Source organism: Podarcis pityusensis (genome assembly GCF_964106645.2).
Source record: "Podarcis pityusensis genome assembly, chromosome: 5".
NCBI lineage: Eukaryota > Metazoa > Chordata > Lepidosauria > Squamata > Lacertidae > Podarcis > Podarcis pityusensis.
Window position 1 is genome coordinate 16,702,294 of NC_138032.1, and position 19,829 is coordinate 16,722,122.

The window sequence follows — 19,829 nt, forward strand, 5'->3', positions numbered from 1 at the left end:
TGTTGCTGCTGCTGCTGTTAATATCTTCCTTCCAGTTGCAAATTCACCCGGTTTTGAAATCTTCCTATGAAGTCACCTTACTGCACCTGCCAGGATACTTATAAAATATGCACACGGTGTAATTAGCTGAGATGTGCCTTCTTGCTGGCACATTTCCCCAGAAGTGACTCTCAGTATGGTGGCCCTGGATCACAGTTATGTATTTCATCACAAAATGAAATCAGTTAAATGCAATGCCACTTGGTATGCAAGTTGGGTGTTATTTGTCTTCCCAGCACTGCGGCCCTTGCCATCAGAGCACTACCTGCATCTCAATGAATAGCCAGGCTCAGAAGAAAAGGGAAAGACCCCTGTGATTGATTTCTCCCCCTCCTTTTCCCTCAGCTGCGCCCAACAGCATCTTTTAATCTCCAGATTGAGATTCAGCTAAAGCAAACATAGCTGTATGTTGTGGGGTGATACAGAGCTATGGGGGGGATCATTTACATTCCCCACCCCTTTAAAAACACCAACCCCATAATCTTTCGTTTGATTGTGTGCGAGTGCTTTGGAACAAAGCAGGAATCTTGCTGCCCGTGAAATAAAGGCAATAGCTACCCTGAGCGCCATCGCTGTAAATCTGTGATCTGCAGATGTAGGACTCCCACTCCCATTGGCCCCAGCCAGCAGGGACAATGTTGCGGGATGGTTAGAATTGGAGTCTCAACAAAATCTGGAGGGCCGCAGGTTCTCCATCCTTGGCTGTAAATTAAGCACTAACTGGCTGCAATCACATCTACGCCTGCATGGGAGTAAGGCTCCTGAATGTGAGTGATTTGGTTGCAGCTCCCCTTTACAGCTGATACCAAAGGTACCAAAATTTATCAACTTTAAGGTAAAGGTAAAGGGACCCCTGACCATTAGGTCCAGTCATGACCTACTCTGGGGTTGCGGCGCTCATCTCGCTTTATTGGCCGAGGGAGCCGGCGTACAGCTTCCAGGTCATGTGGCCAGCATGACTAAGTTGCTTCTGGCGAACCAGAGCAGTGCACAGAAATGCCATTTACCTTCCCGCTGGAGTGGTACCTATTTATCTACTTGCACTTTGACGTGCTTTCGAACTGCTAGGTTGGCAGGAGCAAGGACTGAGCAACGGGAGCTCACCCCGTCACGGGGATTTGAACTGCCGACCTTCTGATCGGCAAGTCCTAGGCTCTGTGGTTTAACCCACAGCACCACCCGCGTCCCTTTACCAAATTTACCAAAGGTAAATTTCACTGTGAGAACAGGATGCTGGACTAAGTTGAACCATTGGTCAGATCCAGCAAGCTCTTCATAACTGAGGGCACTTATCTCCAGTTTTTCTACCACAGCTCTCTTCCAGCCTCCTTATCTCATAAGCTTTCGGCCATGTGACATTTTCTCTTACTGCTGCATTGTATCTGCTAACAGTGGTATCTTTTGTGTCTGAAAGGGCGGGGGTCTGTGTGGCCTATCTTCTCTGTACTTTATCTTTCAATTTAAAAAAAAATCCCTTGGGGACACTTCCAGAATGAAAGGTGTGATTGATTTTAATATATCAATGAAAATATCAGCTCAAATGCACCACAAGGCAAGCAAGTTAATACAGCCTGCCTTTCTCCTTAAGTTTCATTGTGAAGCGAAAGGAGAAAGAAGGACCCCCTGTGTCTATTTACCAGGGAGCTGAAACCTTAAGGAGCTTGCTCCCCCCCCCTTTCCCTCCCCACACGTCCCCCTCTTGTATATAATTTCTTTTAGTTTGGAAGCCTGTGGGGCGGGATTTATCTTACCACTGATTTCTGTAGATTGCATTGGGAGCCTTTTTGCCTAAAGACTGGGGTTAATGTGGTTCAATAAGCAAATAACAAATAAATAGGATTGTTCTGTTGATGTACCTGTTGGCACAGATAAACCACAAGGGAGACGTCCGCAGGGGCCAGGGATGAATTGGAGGAAGATGGGGTTAAATTAGACAGAAGCCTCATGCTGAGAACATCAGGTTACATGGGGGGGGGGGGGGGATCAAGAGACTCTAGGGCTTGTTGCTCTTTGGGGATTGACCAAAAATCATGCTTTGGATTCCACAGATAGCTAATGCAAATCACCATTTGGTGGGATGTCTGAACTGAGATTCTGCTTTTTATCTGAATCGTCAACAATATTATCTCACTTAGATCACTATTGCAGACATGTAAGAGATATGGGCAACTGCTATACATCACTTCTTGGGTTTGTTTTTTTGTTTTTACTTTTGCATTTGATTTAGCAGTGGGAGAAAAAATTATGAGCTTTTGAGAGCAGATGGAAGACCAGAAAATGACATTTGAGGAATGGGCGAAATTAAATCTGGATCCACTGCTCACAGGAGTGCAAGGCTAAAGTACTTCAAAAATTCAGTGTGGAGATAGGAGTTAGACGAAGCCCAACTCAAGGACCAGTGCTATTCAACTATGTAATGAATGAGACCAAGTGGAGGTCAATAAGGGAATTTAGCAGACGTGTCTAAGTTGGACAAATATCATGTAAGTTGGAAAATATGTGTACAGCATATGGCAATGCCGTGTTGACATTGAGCCCTCTGGAACTACAAAAAAAAACAAACAAACTGTAAATGAAATGGTACTTTGGCTTGGTACTCGCAGTGATAAAAAAATAAGATTTCTAATTGTGCAGGTCTCCCTGAGTCTTAGATCTTCCCAACCTTTATGTGTTGTGTTATTGTAGAATGTGTCCCTGTTCCGCTGCCTCAGATTAACGATTATTTCTGCTGCGACTTCACCAGCAGGTGTGCAGGTGTAAAACATTGCTGCATTCAATGCATTACAGCCATCACTGTAATCTGAAAAGAGATCTGTAAACTGCAAGTGTCAATAATGCGATTGGTCATGTATTTTTGTACGAATCAAGTATTTGGAACCTGAATTAGAGTGACAGCAAAAGTCTAAACGTTGCTAAAGGAAGTTTTCATGCAGAATATTCAAATATCCTGTTAGGATAAAATCCCAAGTGCATAGGACATGGGTATTTTTTAAAAGAAGAATATTTAAACAGACAGAGGACCAGTTCACACATTAGGTATATTAGAGGGCTTTTTTTCAGCTGGAACTCACCGGAACTCAGTTCTGGCACCTCTCAGGTGGGTGCCATTGCCATTACAGTCGTACTTTGGTTGTCGAATGGAAGCCATTCCGGAAGTCCGTTCAGCTACCTAGGTGTGGCTTCCGATTGGCTGCAGGAGCTTCCTGCACGCAATCGGAAGCCACAGAAGCTGCGTTGGACGTTCGGGTTCCAAAGATTGTTCGCAAACTGGAACACTCACTTCTGGGTTTGCGGTGTTTGGGAGCCAAAACGTTTGAGTCACAAGGTGTTTGGGATCCAAGGTACGACTGTATAAGAGAATGAGGGAAGTGTTCATGGTGAGTTCCGGCACCTCTTTTTCTAGAAAAATAGCACTGAGTGCACACCCAGGAAGTTTTAAGTGTATGGCTGTATACACACTATATCTTTAAAGGACATTCAAAGCACATTCTTTACCTCAAAATTCTGGGCCCTCTAGTTTACACCTTTCAGAATTACAATTCCTAGCAACACTTAATAAACTACAGTGCCCATTATTCTTTCACGGGGAAATGGGCTTTGAATGGGCTTTAAATGTATAGTGTCTATGAAAGTGAATGTGACAAATGCACGAATCACACATGTCTCCACTTCAGGGAGGTGTGACTGGCTATTGAATGTATGCCCCATGGGAAATGCAGGTGTGCTTCTGCATAATGCTAAAAATGTCCCTCAGTTTGCCAGTAGAGTCGATTGAAAATATTCTGCACACACTGGCTGAAGGCAAGAAACATTGATATTCCTAACTGGAAGCATGGAAGAAGTACAGGCAAATAGCCCCATCGGAAGATGTGCAGGAAAGCACAAAGGGTGGAATTCAATGTAGCACTAAAGAGAGCGTTTGAGCAGTGCAAGCACTTCTGGTTGTCCAGTGGAACACTCTCTCCTCTCCTTCTCTCACCTGCTGTTCTGGGGGTTCTTCCAACCCACTAGAGTAGATTTGGGGGAGATGCAGGTGCAGGTGCATTCCACTAGCAGAATGGGGTAGTTGAATCTGCCCCAAAGAGCAGAAATTATGATTCCGTTACAAAATCAATTCTTCTTCTTCTTCTTCTTCTTCTTCTTCTTCTTCTTCTTCTTCTTCTTTGGCGATCACTCATAGCTGAGTAAGATTGTCTTCCATAAACACGGTTTTAACACGATTGAGTCCGTGAGTGACTGTGGAGGCCAAATCTGGATCCACACGTCCTTCCACAGACACTGAAGACCAATGCGGAAGAGGCTGTAGCTCAGTGGTAAAGCACCACATACCCAGGTCCACTTCCTGGTGTTAAAAGGTTCAGGATGCAGTGATGGGAAGAAATCCTGCCCTGGAGATCAGCTGCCAGTCAGAGTGCACAGTTGTGGGTGAGATGGACAAATAGCCTGATCTCTTAGAAAGTGGATTTCTCTGTGTTTTAATGTGTCTAGATCCAGCCCTGAGCATTGCATAGCATTGTAACAATCAGCTGGATGAAGCAAATATATATTAATATCTATCTATCTATCATCTATATCTATCTATATCTATACATCTATATATCTATATCTGTATTTCAATATTAGGAAAATGAGAGTACCCTTAAACATTTTTTAAAAGAAAAAAAGCACTGTATATATGTGTATATGCCCCTTTCATTAGTCAAAATATCTGAAATAAAGGAAGCTGAAAAGTTCTCAATGAGAAAACAGACAGGGAAGGGGAAAGGAGACGGAAAAACAGAAATAGCTCCCTGCCAAACTCCCAACAGTTTCAGTTCTTTTTATTCCTTTGTGCACAGTCTGCCGTGGGCAGATACTCAGAGTGAGAACAAAAGCAAAAGTCAGCAAAACGAAATGAGGTTTTATCTTTTTTCAGTAGGATTTCCCCTACCCTTCCCTGACTTAAACCTGAACTCTAAAGGCAGACTTTAACAGCTAAATCTTAGAATCCTTCCCAAAATGTGCTCAGGCATGAATGTTGGTAAATCTGCAGGTGTGAATGGGAGGGGAGTCACTAATTTCAGCAGCCATCAATAATGCCTTACAGCCCTGTTTACAAGACAAGGCGGGTACAACGAATGCATGTGTTTGAAAAGTCGAGTTTGACTCATTGCTGTCCCCCACCCCCCACCCCTGACAGACCCTACACATATATGCATAAGCTCTGCATGTGCAGTCCGGGATCCTGCTGAAAGCAGTACAGTATCCCCAGTCACCCCCAAAAGCTTGTATACAGATTGTTCAAAAAGTCTCTTGCTGAATTACAACTCATTACCAAACTTAAAACCATGGAGAGACCTGGCCTGAACAAAGACATTGGATTCTTATCTCATTATACATGACAAAGCCATTTCTCACCTTCTCACCCCTTGCTTTTTCCTGTAAGACCTATTGCAGTCGTTAAGAGTCGTCAACTGGCTCATCTCAGCTATCTGCCAATCACCCATTCCCACCACCCTTCTGAGTAATACCCCTCCCCACCTTCTCACTATATAGAAGGATCTGGCAACTTCTGTTTCAGTGTATCTGAAGAAGTGTGCTTGCACACGAAAGCTCATACCAAGAACTAACTTAGTTGGTCTTTAAGGTGCTACTGGAAGGAATTTTTTTGCTTTGACTATGGCAGACCAACACGGCTACCTATCTGTATCTCTTGAACATGTTTAGGTGTGGGGATGATCCCAGACCCCCTCCCCCCGTTCCTTCTATACACCATGTCACATGGGAAAGACTGTTGCCTTTTCCCAAAGGAACACACCATTCTACCAACCAATGTTCCCCTCTACTTTGTGTGTCCCTTTTAAGGGAATAAATATAACAATCACACAACCCCAACAAGTCTATCTGCTCATCCTTCTTCAACCAAAGCAGGAGGCAAAGCAGGAGCAGGGATCCTGTGTCCCTCCAGATCATCTTTTTGCTCTTTTGAAAGTCATGAGATGACTTTTCTGTTTTTAATGTAGCCTCTAACATTATTCATTTTTTGCTGTTGTGCATTTTGTACATTTACTTGTGAACCACTCTAGGAATCTGAACCAAGAGTGGCGGGTGACGCTGTGGTCTAAACCACTGAGCCTCTTGGGCTTGCTGATCAGAAGGTTGGTGGTTTGAATCCCCGCAACAGGGTGAGCTCCCATGGCTCTGTCCCAGCTCCTGGCAACCTAGCAGTTCAAAAGCACACCAGTGCAAGTAGATAAATAGGTGCCACTGTGGCGGGAAGGAAAACAGTGTTTCTGTGCGCTCTGGTTTCTGTCACGGTGTTCTGTTGCACCAGAAGCGGTTTATTCATGCTGGCCACATGACTCGGAAAGCTGTCTGTGGACAAACACTGGCTTCCTTGGCCTGAAGCGAGATTAGCACCGCAGCCCATAGTTGCCTTTGACTGGACTTAACCATCCAGGGGTCCTTTACCTTTACCTTAAATGCTATCAATGGAAATAATAAATACAAATGTAATAAAGCTGGTTGGGGTTGATGGGAGCTGGAACCCCAACACCCAAAGAGCCATAGTTTTCCTACCCATGATATAGAGAGATTTCCCTTTTACACCTGGCACAATCTAATTCCCCACCTATAATTATCTATTCCCCATGAATCCCTGACATCCACCCATAGGAAGAAACAGCACAGTGACCCTTCTCTCTGAATCACACAGAATAAAAGGATATAGCCATTCAAAAAAACCAAAAAACCACACACACAACCTCTCACTGCTTCATGCTGGGCCCAAGAAGCCATAAAACAGCTGCGCTACTCTTTGTTGCTGACTCGATGTTCATATCTTTCAGGTGCTGCCAAGAGTGAGGCTCAGGCTATTTCTTTCCCACTGCTTTGTATTGTAATGACAAGTCTAACTATCCCAGTTCACTCACTTTTTTTTGGAGGAGACTTTCCAATATTACCGGTGGGCAGTGCTCCTGTTATTAAAAGCACATTGGGTTGCAATTAAAATTCCACTTGGGCGCCATTTGTAATGATGGTTTCAGGGCTTTAGAGGAGCACTGCTCATTTGATATGATAAGTATGGAGCATATCACTTCTTCACAAGGAAGATTCATTTAATTACCAAAGTTGAAGGGCAGCAAACTTAATTCACTTGCTTAGTCTCAGTTGTAATGATGGGTCTTTAAAAACCATCCACCAAACTTTAATATGCAGGCATTTCAAGTTACTTGCTGACCTTTAGTTGGCCAGCTGGTCAAAAATGCACTCTCCAAAGCACATCTATGGAATAATGACATAATATTTATAAAGCAAGTAACAGAGGCAATATAGCATTTCATTGCCTTTGTGGTCAGAAGTAGTATTGTGATTAAATGTAGGTAACTGTGCTAAACCCCTCATTAGCCTAGGTTTGACTGCTATAACAACCATTGCTATTGTAGGCTAGCAAACAACATTTATCTTGTGTTCGGAACAGACCTGTTTTGATTTCAAAGGTTTAAATTCTGCTTTTGAATTTCCAGATAAAATGTCCAGTGCAGCACGTAATAAATCCAAAACACGCTGAAAACGCCACAACCGCTCAAAAGATTAAATGGGCTAGCAGCAGAAACTCAAGAGATCAACACTCACGGAAGAAAATAGGAAAACCATGATACTATAGCAGCTGAAGCAAATGACTCCTTTGTTAAAATAGCTCCACTGACTACCAACCTGTTTCTGGGCACAATTCAAAGTGCTGGTTATGACCTATAAAGGCCTACATGGCTTCGGTCCAAGCTACCTGAAAGACCACATTCCCTCATATGAACCTGGCTAGGTTTTAAGAACTTCAGGCGAGACCCTTCTGTTGGTCCTGCCACGTTCACATGAATGCTTGGTGGTGACATGGGAGAGGGCCTTCTTGGTGGCTGCTCCCAGCCTTTGAAATTCCCACTCCAGAGAAGCTGGACTGGCTGCCTCCTTGTTGTCCTTCCACCAGCAAGTGAAGACTTTCCTGTCCCAATAGGCTTTTTGGCTGACTGCTTCTAATGAAAGGGCTTGCGTGTGCTGTTTTTATTGTAATTATCTGTATGATTTTAATATTTTTAATGTATACATATATAGTTTTGATTCTAACAATGCTTAATTGTTTTTAACAGTTGCTTTTTTTTGTTAGCTGTTCTTATTTTTATCTGTAAGCTGCTTGGAGTCTCTGACAGGGAGAAAGCCGGGGTATAAATAAATATATACTAACAAAAAAAGCACTCAATGTAAAAGTTAGGGTTGATTAAACTAAATTATTGTTCAGTTCAGACAAATAAGATGCCTTGAACCCAAAAGTCAACAAGGAAATACCAGGCAGGCCTCTCTAGGGAGGACATCCCATAAGTAGGAAACCACCAATTAAAATTTCATTGTTGTCACCTGCCTTGCGCCTGAAAGCAAAGGCAACCAGAGAAGGTTTTCTGATGAGTAACTTAATGCCAGGGTAAGTTAATATGGTTGTAGCCAATATTTCAAATAACAGGGTCTCAAGCGATTATAGGCTAGTCATTTTATGGGGGGTGGGAATGGAAAACTCAAATTAATTGCAGTAAAAAATGTGGGTTTTCATACCTCCCCCCAAAGGTATTGCTTTGCTCCAGTGGATCTTTGCCCTCAGAGATGAGGATCCAAGTCCCTAGGAGGTGTAAGTCTCTTACAACAACAACAACAACAACAACAACAATATTTATTACTTATACCCTGCCCATCTGGCCGGGCCTCCGCAGCCAGTCTGGATGGCTTCCAACAGAATATTAAATAAAAACACAATAAAACATCAAACATTAAAAACTTCCCTAAACAGGGCTGCCTTCAGATGTCTTCTAAAAGTCAGAGAGTTGTTTATTTCTTTGACATCTGGTGGGAGGGCGTTCCACAGGGCAGGCGCCACTACCAAGAAGGCCTTCTGCAAGGCCAGGGTTGCAGGCGCAGTGCAGACAAAGCAGGATCAAACATGGAAAATGAGTCGAGGTCCAAAATATGAACCAGAGGCAGCACCGGACAATAATCCATTTTCACTATCACAGGGAGTTCGAACAAGGCACACCAGGGAAAAGAGAGCCCTTACTCGCAAGCCACACAGTTACTTTAGGTCCATAGAAGCATGTTGTATCACAGCTCTCCAGTCTGGACCCAGGACCTTCTGGTGCCAGTGTTCTTGATAACTGGGAGTGGTGGCTCCACCACCTCTAAGAGCTCTGCATGTTCATTGCTAGATCTCAACCCAGTGGATCTTCAGCACAGTTTCCAGGGGACTCTGTCTCCTCCTTGTTATAAGAATTCTAAGGTTTCATCTAAGGTTTCAAATATTAAATACATTCATAAATGTACAAGGCAAACACATACATAAGTATATAAACCACGTTGTCTGAAATAGTAAAGGAGAGCAATCCTGAAGCCATTTTGACGCTCCCAAATTGACCTCGATCTATTTCTCTGCAAGGAGGGAGAAAATGGGGAAAGTCTTCCCTTTGTCTTTTTGCTTACAAAGCCTGTCTTAAGGGCATATTTGTGTATGAATAGGGCGAGCCTGTGACCTGGATTCAGGAACTAAAGTATTAGCCATCACAAAAGAATGGCCAGGCTGCCCAGGTAGGGCAATCACTGACCATTAACAGGTTTCCTGGCAGACAGAATTTCTGCTGTAGACCACCTCCTTCTGTGATGTACGTATGATGTTTTGGGGCGTGGTCTTGAGCTACAGGGTGGGCAATTTCAAAAGTCTATATAAGGGCTTGCACACCATTGTTCTGGGTTCCTCCTCCCTCCTGCATGTGGTGAGTGAGGACCATGTTGCAACTGTTTAATAAAGATCAGGCTTACTAGCTGCTTTGCTTCTCAATATTCTCTGGTTGGCCTCTGTTACTTTCTCCTACCGATAGGGAAGCTACTTAAGGACTCTATAAGGGATCTTGGGTACCCCATAAGGGAAAAGGAGCAGTTTTTTCTTATAACATCCTCAAGGTCCTTAACCTGTGGGGTATCTGGTTCGTCCTCTGAGGACTCCGATACCATATCCCCAAATGGCAGCCTTCTCTCGCTTTGATTTTTAGGTATGTTGAGCAAATACTATTCTAGGTTGTATCTAAGTCATACTCAGAACAGACCTACTTAAATCAGTATACAAATTTGTCAAGCTCATTGTTTTCAGTGGGTCTTCTCTTGAGTATGGCTTAGTTGGATACAATTCTCTGAGTACAGGCAGCAACCATTTTACGCATGTCCAACATTGTGTGTGACCATGCACACAAGCATTGTACCAAACCTGGAAGAGACCCGAAAATGTCACAAAAACATCAGGGAAAGGGGTAAAACAGGTTGGGAGCATGGGCAGAATGGGGCGGGTCTGCCTTACATGGGCCAATGTGTGTGGGGGTCCAGAATGTTACCCCCCCCCACAAATATGCCCATGTTGAAAAACCATATATTGCTTTTGTCGCTCGGATTTTTAAAGCTACAAGCTGGGAGAGGTTGTCTATCCCTGTGCCAGAATAAGACTGATAGGCTCTGACTCTTCTGCAATAAATCACACATAAAATGGCGAAGAAAATGTAATTTTATGAGTAACATAGCATGCCCTGGACTTAAAGCTATCATAGGAGACTGAGCATGATCTGTCTCCAAATGGACTTTCTTCCAATCTGACCACACAGTTAAATTTTTAAATTAAAGCTAATGCATACTGAGACATTTCCTAGATCAGCTTTAAAGATCCATTACTCAATGGATCAATTGCTGTGATAAAGTGAGGCTGGTTTATCTCATGGCACTGTACAAAGCGCTTTGCCTGCTGCACCCTTATAATTTCAGCTGGAAAATTCTCTGTTGCACTTCTCGCTGCTAAGGACACATTGTCCCCCTCTGGATTGGGGTATTATCTGCAGAAGGAACAAGTCACCTCTTTTCTCCCTTGAATGATAATGGCAGTTAAATCATTATTCTTTAGTTAAACGGAGCTTGCTGGGAAGGCAGGTATTTAAGATAGGATAAGAAGCAGTCCATAAACTTTAATGGGGAGGGGGAGATAAATCTTCTAATGAGTTGAAAGAAAGAAGATGAGAAAATCAATGCCAACATTTTTCGGATTTGCATTTCAAATGTTGGCAATTATATAAGTGAGGTTCACGTATGTGTAAGATTATAGTAATGAAGGTGTTTGTGTGGAAGGAGATGCGGAGAGCAAACAAGCAAGGTTTTCATTCCAGAAACTCTCTCCCCCTCCTTCTTCCTTAGGTAATCAGCTCAGATGCTGGATCTACTGTTATCTTCTGGCTGATTGATACTGGGCAGAAAATCAAAGAGTTTACAGGTTGCCATGGCAATGCTGAGATCAGTACTATGGCTCTCGATGGGACTCAGACCAGACTCTTCACCGGAAGCACAGATGGAACCGTAAAGGTGTGTATGTGTTTGTGTCGGGGGAGAAGCCACTTCACTCAATATGCAATTTCGCAGACTACACGGGCTAACAACAGTGCATGGCTTTGTTGCAGGAGTTGCAGGGGGCAAATATTAGCAACTGGATTCTGGAATGACAAAATGGTAAAGGGAAACAGATTGGGCTGGAATCTGTGTATCTGAAGAAGTGTGCATGCAGCTGAAAGCTTATACCAAGAACAAACTTAGTTGGTCTCTAAGGTGCTACTGGACAATTTATTTATTTTTAAAATATATTTAGATTGGGCTGGAATTTATCTGAATTTCCCCCCACAAATTTATCCCATTGGTTTCAATGGAACCTTTGTTGAGCTCACTTTGCCAAGACCCGATCCATTACCAGTGTTTCAATTGCCAGCTTTATATAGAATAAAAAGAGTTCTCTGCCTTAGGTGGGATGGAGAAGGCATGGTAATAGTACTTCAGAATGTAGTTGGGATGCTACATTTTTGGAGTGCTTTTTTACATTAGAAACTCTTACATAATAAAAGCCAAGCATGTTAGATCAAAGACTTGGCTCCTTGATGGGCTAGCTTTCGATGAGAAGGGGTGGTAAGGAGAAGCATGAAGTTATTCAACGCACCACATGCATGTTGAAAAGATTATGGTCTATCCTTGCCTACAAAAATGGAGATAATGTTTTTTTTTAATAAGATATTTATTAAGGTTTTTTGAAATATTACAGTAAAAATGAAGAAGAAAAGAGAAAAATACAAAATAAAAACAGTTAAAAACACACATATTTTCAGTTACTTATTTTCCTTTAGCTTGTTTCCCGGACCTCCTCGTACCTCCCTTTTTTGTATTCCACTTCAGTTTATTGGTTCAGCAAATCCTTACCATTAGATTTTAACCCATTTATAACCCTTTTTTTCATATTCTCTTAAAGCATTACAGCTAGAAACCGCTTAATTACTATCCAACATCCTTCTATCATTCATTAATTTTACAATATTTCTGTAAATAGTCTTTAAATTTCTTCCAATCTTCTTCCACCGACTCTTCCCCCTGGTCTCGGATTCTGCCAGTCATTTCTGCCAATTCCATATAGTCCATCACCTTCATCTGCCATTCTTCCAAAGTGGGTAGATCTTGTGTCTTCCAATACTTTGCAATGAGTATTCTTGCTGCTGTTGTAGCATACATAAAAAAAGTTCTGTCCTTCTTTGGCACCAATTGGCCGACAATGCCCAGAAGAAAGGCCTCTGGTTTCTTCAAGAAGGTATATTTAAATACCTTTTTCAGTTCATTATATATCATTTCCCAGAAAGCCTTAATCCTTGGGCACGTCCACCAAAGGTGAAAGAATGTACCTTCAGTTTCTTTACATTTCCAACATTTATTATCGGGCAAATGGTAGATTTTTGCAAGCTTGACTGGGGTCATGTACCACCTGTATATCATTTTCATAATAAAAAATGGAGATAATGTTTTAACCTCCAGTGGAAAGTGCTTTGAGAGTTATGCAGAAGTGCAACAGCTCTTCAACCATTTATGCTTAATTCAGCACATAATTCCTTCAGTTCAGGAAACCTTTCCTGCTTTAATTAGCAGCAATTAAAAAGCTTTTGGGATTACTGGAGTTTTGCATACAGGGCATGTTTTTACCCACCCTTGTTAGCAAAGGAAAGGAACGATGATATAAATACAAAATAAATACCAATATTTTATTTCCATGTGGTCAGTTCTTCTGGCTGGCAATTATTGTCTGCCTAACAGGAATCACTGCAGAATAATTATAGTAGAGATGGATGGAGCTCACACTGAATTAGATTGGAAATAAGCCAAGCCTTACCAAAAAAAGCAGGAAATGGCTTGTCTCATATCAAGTCCAATCCAAATTTGACTCCCCTCTTTGACCATAGTCAGAGATCATTTATAGACCTCCGAGTTCCCTGGCTTCATGCAGATGAGAGATCAGTCCTTGAAGTATGGGAGGCGGAAAGTTTGCAACAGCTGAAAGTGCTGCTGGAGAGGGGAAATCCAACTCACCATGGAAGACTAGATTTTTGGTGCAGAGGTGGGTTATCTGCAGGAGGCCTATGGTGCTAATCCTTCAATCTGGGCCTCGTATTCCAACTACTAAAAAGATCTTTGTTTATTTTGCTAAGCATATATCACTTTCCTGCTTAGTTGAAACAATAAGGGGAATTGTTGTTAAGGACCCTAATTTCCATACCCATTGTGTAAAGCAGTGAAATCTCTTAGGTTGCAGTCCTGATCATATTGATTCAGAATTAAGCCCAGTTCTTTTTTTATGGGGGGACACAGGGGTACACATGCCCCTAAACATTTTGTGAATTTTTGTACTTTCACTGTCCATTTACTGTACAGTGGTACCTCTGGATGCGAATGGGATCCATTCCGGAGCCCCATTCGCATTATGAGCAGAATGCAACTCGCATCTGTGTGTGTGCGGGTCACGATTCGCCGTGTCTGTGCATGCGTGTGACGTCATTCTGAGCGTCTGCGCATGCGCAAGCGGCGAAACCCGGAAGTAAGCTGTTCCGTTACTTCCGGGTCGTCGCAGGACGCAACCTGAAAAGATTTAACCTGAAGCGTCTTTAACCCAAGGTATGACTGTATTTATTCTCCCTGATTTGAACTATAAAATGGAGATTTTCTTGAGTCAAAATGAAAGTACCCCTAAACATATATTTTTTTAAGGAAAAAAGCCCTATTGAATTCATTGAGGCATTCTCCCGAGTCAGTGAGTTTAGGATTGCAACCCTACTGGTTTAAGAAAATCAGGGCTGTGTTTTCAAAAGCCATTGTTCCATTCCAGCGAAAGTTATTGATGACCAAATTGAGTTGGTAATGGCTAAAATCCCATGCAGATGTTACAACTACGTACAGTGAATGTGCTTAGGGCCCTCACCCATAAGATCTGTGTGCTCAGCTGAACATTCACATGAGACCCATATACCTGTATTCCTGCTTGCAAGATAAGAACCCAATGTTCGTACAGTTGTACACATGTAAAATCCACTGAGACATTCAGCTGAACATACAGGTGGAATCTACACACATATAAAAAACATTCTGAAAATGCCTTTTTTAAAAAAAGTGTTTTAAAAAATACATTGAATTTTCCATAAGGCTCATCGCCATCTTAGTGTCACACTGTATATTGCACTTAAAACACACTTAAAATGTTTTATTTGCAAATGTATACCTGAGTCCACAGAGATCTCCCCCTGCCATTCCTCTTGCACTTCTACTGTGCATTAGGAATGGGGAATCTGTGGTCCTCCACATGTTGTTGGCCTCCAACTCTGATCAGCCCTAACCAGCATGGCCAATAGTCAGGGATGATGGGGACTGGAGTACACCAGCATCTTTTGGAAACCACAGAGCCTAGGACTTGCCAATCAGAAGGTCGGCGGTTCGAATCCCCGTGATGGGGTGAGCTCCCGTTGCTCGGTCCCTGCTCCTGCCAACCTAACTGTTCGAAAGCACATCAAAGTGCAAGTAGATAAATAGGTACTGCTCCAGCGGGAAGGTAAACAGCATTTCCGTGTGCTGCTCTAGTTTGCCAGAAGCGGCTTAGTCATGCTGGCCACATGACCCGGAAGCTGTACGCCGGCTCCCTTGGCCAATAAAGCAAGATGAGCGCCGCAACCCCAGAGTCGGTCACGACTGGACCTAATGGTCAGGGGTCCCTTTACCTTTACCTATCTAGACAGGAGTGCCTAACGTGCTCTGGTCCATAGGGTCACGAAGAGTCGGACACGACTAAACTACTAAACAACAACAATCTGCATAGCCTCTAACTTTAGCCAGGTGCAGGTTCATGAATGTCCTTTTACTCAGCTTTATTCTTCCACAACTGCACTGAGAAAAGCTACTGCATTTTTCTGTAAGTGTGAGCACATCAGTCTTACACAGCAGAGTCCTTCCCACTGCATGTTATGTGACGCTTTTAATGGAAGATTACAGGGACCGAAGCTGGGATTTCCTGCATGAAAAACTTGTGTCCTACCAACAAGCAATGCTCCCCCCCCCCTTACATTAAATAGGTCTATGTCTTTGTTTTTTGACATATTGTTTTCCTAATTTAAATTGCAGATCTGGGACTTCAACGGACATTGTCACCATAAGCTCAATGCCGGAAGAGACCGAGCAGTTGAAATCTCCCAGATCATGGTGCTAAGCTGGACTATATTAGTTCTGGGCTGGGACAGGTACTGTGTAAATATCAAGCCGCAATGTTGGAGAATGTGCAAATTGGAAAAGTGTACTTTTTTTTGCTTCCATTTCTGGAGATAACATCAACTAATGCTTATCTCTCCAGGCTGTCACACCAATTCAAGGGCTGTTTGATAACTGAATCCAAGAACAGATTTAGCAGTGTCTGTGTGTCATCTGAGAAAGGATGTGATATTCAAAGGTGCAGCGTAGCAGGAAAGGATCTCATCTGTCTTGATCAGGGACACCATTTTAGATTTCCTTGAGGGGGAGTGGGGAAGTGAGTCTTTCCAAAAGGTTCTGTGGGAAATGTCCTTGGATGTAGTCAAGACTAAATTGCACAACAACAATGTATTTTAGAAAGGTTTTTTTTTAAAACATGTCACTAAAGCAACCTTTCCATCCTGGTGCCCTCCATATGTTTTGGATTCCAACTCCCATCAGCCCCAATTGGCATAGCCAGGATGATGGGAGTTGTGGTCTGAAATCTGAAGGGCACCAGATTGGGAGAGCCTGAATTATAGCAAAGTGTGTAATCCAATCTCCCTTTTTTATTTAAACACAGGGATATGGTCCTCCTGCTAATGCATGCCTAGTGTGATATTTTGTGAGCAGGAAATACCACAACAGTGATAAAGAACCTGGTTTGCATGAAGAAGGTCTCAGGCTCAGTCCTTGGCATCCTGTCCTTGGGATCCTGGCAAATCCTGTTTCCAGTTAAGGGTCATGGGAAACACTATTTCCCAAGACCCTCATGTCCCTCTAACTATTCCACAGGCCCAACAACCTGGTTTGCATGCACTAGGTCTCAGGCTCAGTCCTTTGCATCCTTTATAAGGATCCTGGCAAATACTATTTCCAGTTAAGGGTCATGGGAAACACTATTTCCCAAGACCCCCTGTCCCTCTACCCATTCCACAGGCCCAACAACCCTAGATCCCCAATGCTGGCTATTAAAAAAAAAGTGATGCAAGGGCAAACAAATGTCACATCTACTGTAGCCATTGTGGTGGAAGAGCATTACAATCATTTCGTCTCTACCGCACAGATGGATTGTTAACCTGTTTTTCTCTTCTAAAAGTGACCCAACACGGAGAAGCTTAATTCCCTTCAGGTAGTCCAGTTCTCCGAAGGCCTGATGAGTACATGAACTGGTGTTCTTTGTTGGGTGGGGCGGCAACCAATTTCATGACACTCACACGTGTCCTAGTTGAGCCCTTGTGGGATTACTCTCAAGTGTAATATTCTAGCACTGCTTTATTTGGTGAGTTCTTTACTTTAAAAAAGTTCTTTTTTTTGTTTTCTGCTGGAGGTAGAGAAAGCCATTAAAATTGTTTAAAGATCCTGGCAGGGAGGGGATGAGCTATATATTTCCTCCACCAAGATGTTCTGCAAAAAAATAATGGCAGGACTTAATTAGAAACCCTTCTGTCCATAAATTTGAAAACTTAGACAACACTCAAAGGCTGCTTTCTCTATAGAGGCAGAGGCTCATTGCTGTTGTTCACTATAAAATTATGTGGAGGGTCTGGAAATTAGGGTGAGATGAATTGCTTTTTGTGCATATTTCTTTTCCTTTGAAATTATTTTTCTACAGGTCCAGAATCTTTCTCCCTTCCCCCAGTCTCTCTCTCCTCCACCTACAAATTCTCACTTGCTATAGTGGAAAATAGCTTAGATGAAGATTGCCAGAGAATTCCGACATAAGCAGAAGCAGGAATGGAAATTGCAAATTTTTTTTTTTAGCCGTTCCATGTCCAAAATGGAAATCAGTACAGCAGATATTAGTATTTGCTGTTGCTGCCTTTAGTTCCAGAACAATATGTAATTGATTGCCTCTCTCCCATTTGCGTTCTGCTTCCTTTACAAGGAAATTAATGAGGTGGAATAATATGGTGGTGATAGAACTTACATAATAAATTATGCACATTATGTAATTTCACCACAGCGGGCAGAGAGATAAATAACATAGTGTTTGGCAGAAGTTGAACTGCAGTAGAACAGAAACAGTGCTGCATGCAATTAACACAGTGCTGAGCAGGAAATGATTCCTTCTTACATCCCTAGCTTTGGACCCAGAGACCAAAATTCTCCTTTCCCACCACCTCTTTTCCACTGCAGCATATTTTGTCCCCCACTAAAAAGCCAGTTCTGATGGCCAAGCACCCTTCAGCAAATTTTGAGCTGTAGCTATGAATGAATCTGTCAATTTTGATTTCTCTCATTTTCTCATTTTTCCAATCTTAGGTTCATTCCTCCATGTTCCTTCATCAGTTCACAATTTTTTAAATTGAATAAGTCCTCATGAAAATCTTGTCATACATACATTTTTGCCTAATAAAACACATTTTTTGTATGTTATTTTCATTAATATATGCCTTTTTATACATATTTCCCCCCATTGTGCACATTTTTCTGGACATTGCTTCTCTGGGAAACTGCACTTCAAAATTTGGAGAAGTGCAAATTTCTCAGGATGGCTGCATTTCTGTTCATTTCTTGTTTGGGGAAGTTAGAATATGCAAACTGAACCAAATTCCCCTCCCCTCCCTAATGGGATATTGTGGAGAAGAAGCTGCGGAAAGTAGAGCGTGGAAACCAGAGTCTCTCTATTCCTTTGTCCCCCACACATACACACACGTTAACAAAATATTCCATTTGTGGAAGAGGTTCTTTGTAGCCAAGTCAGTGCTATTTACAGAACCAACATTATGAGACAACAGAGCTTAAAAAGCTAAGGTTGCCTCCATTTATTTTACAAAGTCTATGTAGCTGCTAGTTACCCAAAGATAAAGGTTATCACTTAGGTCTATACATTACCTTAGTCACATGATAATTGATTGTGTTTATCATTTGATAAATTGGATGCATGGAATTGCTCTCATCAGTTGTTATGGGTTATTGGGCTGGCCAGTTACTGAACAGATGCTACACTGATAGGTGATGACTATCAAGTGTCTTCTATCACCTGTGCATAAATTGAAGATCATCCCTCCATCGCTTTTCTCCGCCGAAGGGTACTGCATTCATCTGATAAAGCAGCTGTCTTCATAGCAATTAGCCACTTACTCCAAACCACCAAATGATTACACGATGGTTGCACTTGTTGAACAGGACATTGGGAATTGGCTCAAAACAGGGACAAAGTAAAACACTGTTCAAAGATTTAAATGTACTTTGAAACTGTGTAAGTGGTGGGCCGACCCTATCATTGGGAAAAGTGTGGCAGCCACCTCAGGTGGCAGAAGCCAGGGGCAGGGGAGCAGCAACAACAAAGGCAGTGCTGTGTGTGCCACATGGTCTGTCCAGCACATCCTCAGCCAATCTCTTGCCCTCAGGTGTGGTGGAGGACATGACAACATTAAAGAAATATTTTTCTGGTCAGCATCTGTTATGTGTATTGGGGGAGGCACCATCTTGTCACCTTAGGCAGCAAAATGTCTTGGGCTGGCCCTGGTAGCTGGTATCTTGTAGCCATGAAATTTCATTAGGCAAAATTCTGCTTCATCCAATATAGGAAGTGGACTGAGAAGGCGGCTAGTGCAGCAAATAAGAATGTCAGAGAATTCTGGCAGAAACAGGAGTGGAAGTTGCCCCATTACTCACCCATTTCAAGAGCAAAAATCAGTTCAGTGAATGGGATTCACGTTCATTGTTGCTGTTGCTTTCATTCTCCAAATGGTTTGTAATTGCCCCTAATTTGAGTGGGGGCAAATGCTTTCAGCCTGTAATTGGTGTGTAAACCCCCCCCCCCATTTGCATTATGCTTCTTTGCATTTACATGCAAAAAGAAAGTTAGATCCTTGTGATTTACAAAATTAATTATGTAAGTGGTATAATACTGTCAAAGTGGAGATTGAGGTGAATAATGTAGTTTTGGGCAGAAGGCGAACTGCAACAGAGGTGAAACAGTGTTGCATGTGACGAATACAGGGTGGAATGTAAAATGATGCCTTCTTATACCCCTTGCAGTGATTGGAAATTTATTTTGTTCTGTCACAGGAGTGGGCTGGCCAGTAATCACATAGTTCAAACATGTAGTTAACTGTTAGCAAAAATACATCTCCACAGTCTTGGTTGAGGGTCAGGCCTAATGAGCAGAGCAGCTCATTTCCCATTGACTTTCCTCCATGAAAATCAGTTGCCAAGACTGAAAG

General features: G+C 42.5%; 1 protein-coding gene across 1 annotated transcript in view; it reads left to right on the forward strand.

The window, feature by feature from the left end:
- WDR49 (WD repeat domain 49) overlaps window positions 1-19,829 on the forward strand; it is a 101,943-nt gene that overhangs the window by 40,287 nt on the left and 41,827 nt on the right. The window contains exons 9-10 of the mRNA XM_081007834.1: window positions 11,281-11,445; window positions 15,553-15,668. Coding sequence (XP_080863960.1) covers window positions 11,281-11,445; window positions 15,553-15,668 — 281 coding nt within the window. The remainder of the gene's footprint in view (window positions 1-11,280; window positions 11,446-15,552; window positions 15,669-19,829) is intronic.